The sequence below is a fragment of the Oncorhynchus gorbuscha genome, linkage group LG01 (genome assembly GCF_021184085.1).
Source record: "Oncorhynchus gorbuscha isolate QuinsamMale2020 ecotype Even-year linkage group LG01, OgorEven_v1.0, whole genome shotgun sequence".
NCBI classification, from domain to species: Eukaryota; Metazoa; Chordata; class Actinopteri; order Salmoniformes; family Salmonidae; genus Oncorhynchus; species Oncorhynchus gorbuscha.
Window position 1 is genome coordinate 107,624,131 of NC_060173.1, and position 11,367 is coordinate 107,635,497.

General features: G+C 43.3%; 1 protein-coding gene across 1 annotated transcript; it reads left to right on the forward strand.

Moving 5' to 3' along the window:
* Positions 1-1,995: 1,995 nt before the first annotated feature.
* Positions 1,996-10,925, forward strand: LOC124048521 (rho-related GTP-binding protein RhoE). The gene is made up of 5 exons (XM_046369399.1): positions 1,996-2,308; positions 2,573-2,660; positions 7,705-7,814; positions 8,621-8,755; positions 8,989-10,925. The coding sequence occupies exons 1-5, from the start codon at positions 2,159-2,161 to the stop codon at positions 9,235-9,237; spliced, it is 732 nt and encodes a 243-aa protein (XP_046225355.1). The 5' UTR covers positions 1,996-2,158; the 3' UTR covers positions 9,238-10,925.
* Positions 10,926-11,367: the final 442 nt, after the last annotated feature.

The following is an 11,367-nucleotide window of genomic DNA, read 5'->3' on the forward strand; positions in this document are numbered from 1 at the left end:
GTTACCAATGTAATTAGAGCAGTAAAAATACATGTTTTTTCATACATGTGCTATATGGTCTGATATACCACGGCTGTCAGCCAATCAGCATTCAGGGCTCGAACCACCCAGTTTATAATTCAGATTGACTTGCACTGTTTCCCACCGATGGAAATCAATAGCATCAAACTATGAGGTGCATTGCAGTAAAATGTATCATAATTCTCCTTTTCTCACTGTTTTGTTTTTGCACAGTAGTTTGGTCAGTTTATGTTCATCAGTTGTACAACTGAATGCATTCAACTGAAACATGTCTTCTGCATTTATCCCAACCTCTCTGAATCAGAGAGGTGAGGGGGGCTGCAATCGACATCCACGTCTTCGGTGCCCAGGGAACAGTGGGTTAACTGCCTTGCTCAGGGGCAGAATGACAGATTTTGTAACCATGTCAGCACGGGGATTCGATCCAGCAACCTTTCGGTAACTGGCCCAACGCTCTAACCACGGTGGTGGTGGTGAATATTCCCAGCTCTCAGCATCTAATCACACACACTAATATTTCTTCATATTTATATCCCCCATTTACAATGATTATCTTATTCAGGAAATGACAGACCGCATGTTCTGTGAGAGCGCATGGTGAACATCATTAGCAGTAGTCGACACCATTAGTGGCTAATTTGAATGAAGAGGAGGGGAGAGAGGGGGAGGGGCTAAATGTTGGGGCCCCAGGGCAATGCTGCAGAATGAAGTGCTTTCCTTAAACCCAAAGCAGAATCCTCTTCCTTATTTAGAGCCTTGTTGTGTGTTTACTATGACGAACAGCTGCAGGGCAAAGTCAAGGGAACTCATCATATCTCACAATAAGTGCTGCTCAGAGAGAAAGTGTGTGTGTGTGTGTGTGTGTGTGTGTGTGTGTGTGTGTGTGTGTGTGTGTGTGTGTGTGTGTGTGTGTGTGTGTGTGTGTGTGTGTGTGTGTGTGTTTCCTCCATCGTGCTACAGAAGAACACACTGACTGATGGTGAGATATAGGTGAGAGACAGCAGATGTTGCCTATGGGCTCTGTCATCATTCATATTTATCTCCTCTTCTGCACAAGAACACACAGGCCCATGAAATGTCCTTTAAAAGAGTAGACTTTTATAAGAGTAGACCTGTTGTGGTTGTTTAGATTTTACATTTACATGTTAGTCACTCAGCAGACTCTCGTATCCAGTGTGACTTACAGTTAGTACATTCATTTTAAGATAGCTAGATGGGACAACCTGTGAAATAAAGGTCCCTGCATATTTTTCTCATGTTATTTATTAATGTGTCCTTTCATTCATTCATACACTGCATTCAAAGTTTGTTCCATTCACGAATTACATTCATCACCCATCTCATCCCTGATGGGCCTACTTAACCCAAAACAAATGTAATTTCCCTCCCTCTTAATCTTGAACCACTCCAGTGTCCTTCATCTCAAAGTGAATTGAATTAATCTCACTGCTTTCCCTTGCCCGAACCCAAGGGAGGGGCGGGAAAACACAGGTTTAGCCTGTTGTTACCAGACGCAGACCTACCAGAAGTGAAGAGTCTCTTCATACATATGGCTGTTTCGCCCTGGGGGCAGCCACATGTTCTAAACACGAGTTATGTGAGCATTAGTTCACCACATGTTGAACAGACACCTTGTTCTAGCCTTCCAGGTATTTCTGCTGAATTACATAATGGACCGTTGGGTTAATTAACTTTATTAATACCTTCATCTTGACGTGTCCCACTTATTCAGCCACAGTGATAATGACTTCTTTTTAAAAAAAACTATCAGGTGAAATAAACTTGCTGGCTTCTTTTCATCTCTGAACATGTCTCTATGTTCTGCTCCTCTGAGATCCTGAAATACCAAGAAATAGAGGGCGCTGTCCTCGTGGTAATGTTGATTGCCTCCACGAGGGAGAAAGGGGCGGACTACTGCTTCACAAAATTACCAGGGAAAGCGATTGGTTCACCGGCGGCCCATATATACACCCCCGTACGCATCATCAGCCACAGTAGTTTTTCAGTGCAACGAGGACGCGTGTGAATTAAAGGCTAAACAATATCACAGCACAGGAGCAATTGTTATGGGGGATCTGATTTCTATGCGGAGTTTTTCTCTTTGAAGTCGGCAATCTACATACATTTTAAAAAGTCAATGAAGGATACAGGATCCAGTCAAAAGCTTTCACCGAAATCCGGGATGGATCCTAACCAGAGCGTGAAGCGTAAAATCGTGGTCGTTGGGGACAGTCAGTGTGGAAAAACTGCTCTTCTTCACGTCTTTGCGAAAGATTGTTTTCCTGAGGTATGTTGTTGGATGTCGTTTGGGTAAATGCAAATAAACGTGCGGGTTTGTAAGGCGTTAGTTACCCGGGGAAGTGTTGTAAAAGAATATCGAACTTTCGTGTGCACTTTAGTACCTGCCAAGTCTTCCATTATTCAAATGATATGCTTGCAGCGTTATGGATCAAATTGTGATGGAAAATGTTTTCATTTGAACATTGTTGGACAATTTTGTATGTGTGTGTGTGAGAGAGATCGACAATAATGCGTTGTAAATTCTTTATAGAATTATGTCCCAACTGTGTTCGAGAACTACACAGCCAGTTTCGAAATCGACACGCAAAGAATAGAACTCAGTCTCTGGGACACTTCAGGTGAGTAACTTTGCATTACAATGTTTTATAGAATTTCTTAAATATGACAGTGTCACAGGGAACGAGTCCGACTGGAATTTGGATTGGAACAGTGAGCGTTCGAATTAGTCAACATTTCTTAACATTTGAATTTGTGGGGAATTAGGCTGCGCTCTGCCTGAAATCTTAATTTGACGGGTCATTAATATATTGAACAACCCCAGTGAGTGGAGACTACAGAGATTGAACTCGGTGACGCATCTCTAGCATGTTGGGATGGACCGCTGTAGCGCGAGGATTTGTCTTCAATGTGCAGTGTTTACGTCCACACCTCTCGGTGCATCTTGGTCCAGAGCTGAGTAAAAACAGATGAAGCCATTTGGCACTCAGTTGCGGTACCAGCTAAGAAAACACAATACATTTGCAAATTAATTATTTATATTGTGAGTTTTGAATATCATAGCATTTATAAAAAGCCCTGATTGGGGACAGCAACAGGCTAACTGAACTTAAAATCACTCGGCTGCCATTTCGAATAGTTTTTGACTCAAATGCTGACACATTCCTTACACCTGTTCTTGCTAAAAACATTTCCCCACATAGAGGTCCCGGGAGATCTAACCCTAAAGGCGTTCGCATAGTAGGTTCAGTTTGCTCCTAACAGAACTCGGCGAAGTGAACGTATGTGCCTCCCATACTCTTAAAATAAAAACAAGAGAAGCGGCATTAGTACTGTCTGTTCGTCTTGATACACCGTAGCTATTTCATTTAGTGTAAATTAATATAACGTACATTTATTACAGGTTTCTTGAGTTACCGAGGGTCTCCGTCTTCAATTTTACATTAACTAAGATGTTTGGTCCGTTATTTCTCAAGTGAAATCATTTGCATGACAACGAGTAGTCTCGTTGATGACTAACTCACTGTAGGGGGCGTAGAATTTAGGCTTGCCTCAAGAAAAAAATGTGTGCATGAACAGCCGAAAACCCTTGTCAAAGACCATAATAGAACTGTTTCGGATGGGAAGCATGTGGACAACCCTAAGGCGTTAGTATGCTTTAGTTCGGCTGCACTCATCTAGGCGAACTGAACGAGTGTGCTCGCATGCTCTCTTTAAAAAATAAAAAATAAACTTTCGTTTAGAAAGCGGCAATAGTACTATTTGTCCATTTTGACTCGCCATAGCCAGTATACGCTTCCTCGAAATAGTCAGAATTAACATGGCACAATACATATGTCATTCATTTTCTAGTTTTTGAAGACTAATCTAAATAGCGCAATTTACATCAAACGAAGGACGTGGTGCAGTATTTGTAAAATAAAATGTTCATGAAAACAATTCATATCATTGAATGACAATACTTTAATTGAAGAATCCCTACTGTTGCCCAATAACCGACGACACGGGCGTTGACTACCGATGTCTGTTTGTTTCGAGTCGAAAATAAAACCTTACCGAAGTCCAAAACGAACGAAAACGTAACAATGTTATACAGTATACACGCCGTCTTCCGACGTGTTTCGGCTGGGAAGCATGCGGACGTCTTTAACCCAGCCCGAGGTGGTAATAATTTCCTATCTACAGCCTCTGAATCAGCCTGGACTGGCTGGGGGAGTTGAGCAGCCCAATCCCACGGCTGGCTGCTGTGGGCTGCTTCTCCAGCTGGGGGGGATACGAGAGCTCTGGGCACCTCCCCTCCTATGTCCACCAGCTGATTGTAGCTTCCCATGTGTCTGTCCAGGACATTACTCCGTGACTACACCACAGCTTCAGGAAAAGCTCACCACACTAGGCCTGATATGGGTCATGTTGGGGACTGCCTTAGCTACACTGGGCAATATTATTTTACAAATGTAATCTTATAGCAGAAGCTGTTCAAGAGGGATATTTCTGTCCAGCACTACGAGAAGCCTGATGTTTTAGTGTTTTGTGCTAATGTTAAATCAGTTATTTTTGGGAAGCGTCACTATATACTGTATGTTACTGGATCTCTGGTCTAGCCATTAGAGCAGATGGTTGCAGGTACCTGGCACATAGCAAGTGTAGGTTTCTCAGCTGTCAGTTGTCTTACCTCTTAGCCTCAGGCTCACCACTACACTGTTACTATCTGTGCATAATAAATGAGGTCATGTTTGTTATTGAACCCACCGTTATCACCCAGTGTAATGAATGGGATAGTTTGTAAAGAGACACTGACTCGCAATCAGGTACAGGAAGAAAGTGGGGTACCGCCCACCCTCTATTGCTGACTGGGTCCATCTTTATTGTCTTTATGCAGTGGTGTTTGATTAGAGGCTTATTTCAAACTGGATGTCCATGTTGGGGCAGCAGGGTAGCCTAGTGGTTAGAGCGTTGGACTAGTGACTGGAAGGTTGCAAGTTCAAATCCCCGAGCTGACAAGGTACAAATCTGTCTTTCTACCCCTGAACAGGCAGTTAACCCACTGTTCCTAGGCTGTCAATAAGAATTTGTTCTTAAACTGACTTGCCTGGTTAAATAAAGGTAAGATAAAATAGGTGACTCATTAGACCTCCCACTGACATCCACCCATGTTTCATGTAGATGCCCTGAAGGCTGGTCATTCACCTCTTGGAGGAGCAGGTCAGAGAAGGAGTGCCTGGGGGGCAGTTGAGGGGCTGTTGCTCTGGTGTTTAGGTAGGGTGTAGTAATCAAGTGCACACACAGCATTTGGTCATTGTCACTTGTTTGCAGCTTCTTGATGTCTTTAGTCTAATGAGACAAAGAACAGCATGTTTATAAGGCCTACTTGTCTTTTTTAAGGATTGATTTTTGTAGTTCAGCCCTTGACCGATATGGCTGGGCTGCCCTCTAATATGGTAGCATTGGCAGAGCTCTTGCATCTGGGTTGAGTGAGTTTGAGCTGCATGCCATTCAAGAGGCTGGATCTATTCACAAAGACCTCATTGTTTGCATCGCTTTATTTAATTTATTAAGCTCGTTTTCAAAACGCTGCCTATATTGTGAGCAAACATTCTCACCTTTTTATATCTGAAGTACAATGCCTTCGGAAAACTATTCAGACCCCTCAACTTTTCCCACATTTTGTTACATTTTAGAATAACGCTGTATTGTATTAAATAAAAAATCCTCAGCAATCTACACACTACCCCATAATGACAAAACGAAAACTAGTTTTTAGAAATGTTTCTGAAAGTTTTACACACCTTTATATAAATAACTATTCAGACCCTTTTCAATAAGACTTGAAATTGAGCTCAGGTGCATCCTGTTTCCATTGATCACTCTTGAGATGTTTCTACAATTTGATTGGAGTCCACCTGTGGTAAATACAATTTGATTGGACATGATTTGAAAAGGCACACATCTATACACTGTCAACTGTGGGACATAATGTCAGAGCAAAAACCAAGCCATGAGGTTGCAGGAGTTGCCTGTAGAGCTCTGAGACAGGATTGTGTCCAGTCATAGATCTGGGGGGGTGTGTCTGCAGCATTGACGGTCCCCAAGAACATAGTGGCCTCATCATTCTTAAATGGTTTGGAGCCACCAAGACTCTTCCTAGAGCTGGCTGTCCTTGGTCAGGGAGCTCACCGGTCAGGGATAGTCACCTCAGTATTTTTAGAGGTCCCCGGAGACCCTTCTATGTAGAAACATGTCCTCCATCATACAGGGAAGGCTAAGGAGGAGATGGGTACGTGGCTGTCGAAATCAGGGGACTGAACAAGCCTCAGGGCTGCACTGAAATGGGGCTAATGAGCTGTCCGTCAGCAGTGCCATCGACCATCCTCACCTTTTTCCTGTGCGCCTGTATTATCAGTGTCCCTGTTTGAATTGTATTTAACTAGGCAAGTCAGTTAACATTCCTTTTTATCCTCAGTGACTACTGTTTGTTTCTTTTATAGTACATTTAACAAGCAGTCTCCATGAGCGATGTATACGTTTGCTGAATCTATTCAATGCCGTTAAACACTCCTATCTTCATTCTTTAGCTGATCAATGAGCAGTCCCATTGTTCAGAAGGGTAAAGTCCAGGGAAGGGCCACATGTCATCGCTGAGTTATCAGGTTAGACAAACCAACCAGGGTGGTCCCCCTCACAGACCAGTTAGGGGGTTGATTGTATGCTGGGGGGGAACGCGCAACTCTTCTGTTTGGCGCTCTCAAAGGATCTCCCAGACGTGCTTGTAATCTCACGAAACAAATATTCCTAGTATTCTTGGCATAGCATTCCACATCTGTAAGTTTAATGTTCCACTGCTAGTCATCAGACTGTACACGTATTGTTAGGCTTTAATGAAGTAGTCACTATACGCTGTCCTATTCCAAATTCAGTTTGTGGAATCTCGGGTGTCTTGCTTTTTACATGTGGAATACCACCTCTACTGGATAATAAGTAAAACAATTTGTCTTTAATTTGCCTTGTTTTTACCTGCCTTTGTTGGTGACTCCTCCGGGCGTTATTATATTAGTGTGCAGTAGAATTGAGGAAATTAAAATGCATGTGGAAAGATGCTTCAAAGAAATGCAAAATAATGATCATGATATTTATGTTCCAATCTAGCCTGCTCCTAATCAGTTGCCCAGTCTCCCTTTTTATGTTGAGACACTCTGGTGGGATCTCATGTACTGTACAGCAGTGGCCAGGGACGGGAGTGTATAATTTTGTTTCTTAGATGAAGCTTTGAATAGCTAGCCTCATCAGTGAAACCCTCCTCTTTTCTGCTCCAATTGGAAGAGGTCTCCTGTCCTAATTCTGACTGAGGGCTCTGGGCTGGGTATGAATGGACGCCAGAGTTCCGAGCAAAGAGCGCGCGTGTGGGAGAGCTCTACGAGCATATTAAATGATTACACAAGCTGTTACTATGGATGTCTCTAGGTGTTGACTCTCACAGTGACATGGTGTCAGGGAGTAAGTTTGCTATCCCTGGGTCATTCTAACACATGCACTGTATAAAATCTATGTCTGTAACTGATGAAATGTAAGTTTTAGCACAGTTACCACACAGAGCTGAGGAGATGTGATGGTGTATTAATTTGACCTTGCTCGCATATTTTGACCTTGCTCTTATGCTTGTCTTTGCAGGTTCACCATACTATGACAACGTGCGACCTCTCTCCTACCCGGACTCTGATGCAGTCCTCATCTGCTTTGACATCAGCAGACCAGAGACCCTGGACAGTGTACTGAAGAAGGTGTGTTTCAGGGCTTGTATGGCCTGTATGTTGTAAACTCCTCTGCTTTGCCCCTGAATTATAGTAGGAAGTGGCTTGTCCCACTAGAATTTTCAATCAGCCCCCTTGACCCTCATTAAAAGTCTTCTTTGTTACTGGGTAAAGTGGCTTTACAGAAACCCCAGCGCTCCAAATTACTTTACCGGGCTGTACCAATGAGGGGACTAGAACTTGGGTTGTACCATTTGAGAGGAATGTGAAAACAAACTCGCGTGAGGCTCAGCAGTAGTCCAACCGGCCTTGTTCACACATGGTCGCCCAGATCCCAGACACGGCTATTGTGGCTCTCGGTGCCCTTTGACCTGTAACGTCACCAACGCTCAGTATTGCACCAGCTGAGAGGCGTGTGGTCCTGTGTGTTGAACAACTCTGAGGGGAAACATGATGTTCAAGGCTCTGAATAAGCCTGGGAAAGTGGAAGAGGGTGTTTTCCATTACTTAAGTTGCGGGACACAAAGCTAGCGCTGTCAGAGCGACTTTTTTTCCCAACGATGATCGTATGATAGAAAGACAACGAGAGGGTGTCTGGGTGGTTGACTTGTTGAGATGCTCCAGTGCATCAATACAGCCCTTTATGCACATGTTTTACTCACAGAAGCCCAAATCTTAACTTGATCTGTGCGCATAACAAAAAGTCACGTTATCCACCTAAAACTCATGTTGGGTTGTCTGGCGCTGAATATAAACCAATCCTGTAAAAGCACAATTTTTTTTTTTTTTGTACTAGAAGTGTTGCTGATATCTCCCGTTCTCTTTCCTCTGTATAGTGGAGAGGAGAGATCCAGGAGTTCTGTCCCAACACCAAGATCCTGCTGGTGGGATGCAAGTCAGATCTCCGCACAGACCTCACCACACTGGTGGAACTGTCCAATCACAGACAGACACCCGTGTCATATGATCAGGTAGGCGCTACATGCATTTTGCTCGTACTTTGACACTCACTAAGATGCAGTTCATAGTTTATATTGGACTTGTACTGTATGTCTTTCACTTGGCACTATTAGTGAAAATGTGGCATCTGTTTACAGCTTTAAAAAAAAATGTTAGGTCTGCTAAAATGCACAGATTTTCAATACTGAAATATGCTTGAGTTCCAGACTCTTTGTTAATCTCTCCCCCTGATTCTCTGTCTCAGGGCTCTAACATGGCCAAGCAGATCAGTGCTCCGTACATCGAGTGTTCATCTCTGCAGTCTGAGAACAGCGTCAGGGACCTCTTCCACGTGGCCACGCTGGCCTGCGTCAACAAGGGCAACAAGAACGTCAAACGCAACAAGTCCTCCAGGAGCACCAAGAGGATCTCACACATGCCCAGTAGGCCCGAACTAACCGCTGTCACATCAGACCTTCGCAAAGACAAGGCCAAGAGTTGTACAGTCATGTGATTGCTCTAGACTAGGGTGACTGACTGTTATGGACTGGGAGGAGCAGGTGGGTGGTGAGGACTGTGCATAGAGCCCCTCCCCTCCTTCTAGACATGCATGCAAAGCAGTGAGAAGGCGGGTTATCGCCGCACATTAAATCATCAGCCCCCCCCAAAAAAAAACTGTACCAACCTACATCTAGCTGCCCTACTCTGTCATAGGAGAAGTGCACCGGAGAGACTGAGGCCACTGAAAACTTAAAGGTCTTCAGTTTATTTATTTTTAAAGGTCAATAAACTAATCCACAAAGAGGTGTGGACTTCTTGTCAACATTTCTTCACCCGCGGAAATTACGTGCACTTTTTTTGGTCCGGGGACCTGGACGGTAAAATGCGCTAATCTGGTTTCAGGTTTTGACTTTTGTCGTCAAAGAAAAAAGTGTACTGTGGATTCACCACTGAGTGAGAAGATCCTTGTTCAGATTCGAGAGACCGCTACTGTGTTCTGCTCAGTAAAATGGTTTACGAAGAGAAATGGAGCTCTTGCGCTGGCCCCCAGGTCTCGCACTTACAGCCAGAAGTTCAAAGGACTGCCTGTTCGAGTTTTGTTTTGTTACTGCCTTGAGTTTGTCAAATGGAAATGGGATGTTTGTGTTATAAACTGTTGCACACTGTTACGACAGAGCTGAAAGCCTTTTTAATGTGTTTTAGTACATTGCATATTGTTCTTGCGCTGTTTTCGATCAGCATTGCCTGCTTCCCCCTTGTTTTGCTGTCTTATAAGTTTACAACCAAAGAAAAGCTTGACAGTGGCGATATCGCTCAGAGCAACAGTTGCCGACTACTGTTGTGACTGGCTGCATAACGATCATAGCCAATGATTTGAAAGGATGTGCTACATCTCTTTGAGGACGTATCCTACACCCTGGCTCCTCTGTCACTGGGTAGATTTCAGCGGTGGTGTCTAGCCCCGAAGCCAGTCACTCCGTAACTGTAGGGGTGGACACCCACGCCAAGTTTTACATGCAGGATAGGGTTAACGATGCCAGTGCTGAGAAGGTCACTGAGCTCAAATCCATTATTGCACGGATTCTTTTTAAGGATGTCCTCAGCTATGCAATGCACAGATTCTGATGACCAGTGTCTAGTTTTCAATGTTAGCTGGTTGAAGGACTGTACAGTGCTGTTTGCTTTGTGTGGTGCTCTAGTGCAGGCTACACACTACTCAGTCGATCTCTGGTGCAAGTGCACCAAAATCCATAAACTACTTTAATTCAAACGCATATCTCATAGCTAGTATCATTGTTTGGTCCTAGGCTTTGACTAGTTCACTGGGTCAGAAGGCTAAGTCAAGTAGCTAAGTAGAACTAGCCTGCAGACGCTGTAGCTATACATCCCTCCGCCCTCTCCAAGCAGCTGCTGGTGAAGTAATTCTAAATCTAACAGCTGTAATTTTATTTTCTGTTCTGTCATCATAGTACTTTGGTGTTTTCCAATTTCTCACAACTGGAGAAGTCTGAACTGCTTTGAGCCAGCGGGTGTAGCCTCTGTATGAAAATGGTTTAAATTAACGGTCAGTGTTAGCTGTAGAACATCAACCTCTTTTTGAAATTTAAGTCCATTTGTGCGTCTGTATGATTGTTACCACAGTATTTATTGAAGTTATATATTTTCCATTTGACAATAAAGTTCAGTGTACAGTACAAGGTCCATTTCTGTCTTGACTAAGACTTGATTTTTTTGTCAAACTGTCTGGAATCCCACAGATTCTGCCTGGATATTTTATCAGAACACATTTCAGCCATTTTGTTTTTCTTGCTGCATCCTCAGTTTCCTTGCAGTATAATAATTGCTTCGCTTGGGATAATTAAAACATCGATTAATAGTCAATTAAATATTTCATCCTTCTGGCACATTAATAATCTGAGAACATCATGGACATGGTAACTGCAGTCTTTTCTGAAATAGAAATGCTGTTTGATAATTGTTCTCATCTACTTGGCCAGCTTGCACTTTCTCACCAGGTTCAAACGACTGCCTCTTAAGATGACAATTAGGTTCGACTCCCGTAGATATGCTTTCACTCGCAAATTAACAGAATTAAGGCAAATGTATGCAGTTTAGTCATACTCCATGATAGATTACTCAGTTT

Coding starts and splice junctions, on each gene's coding strand:
- LOC124048521 (XM_046369399.1), top strand. CDS start 2,159: ATGAAGGATACAGGATCCAGTCAAAAGCTTTCACCGAAATCCGGGATG. Junction 2,661..7,704: donor CAGTCTCTGGGACACTTCAG/GTGAGTAACTTT, acceptor TTGTCTTTGCAG/GTTCACCATACTATGACAAC. Junction 7,815..8,620: donor TGGACAGTGTACTGAAGAAG/GTGTGTTTCAGG, acceptor TCCTCTGTATAG/TGGAGAGGAGAGATCCAGGA.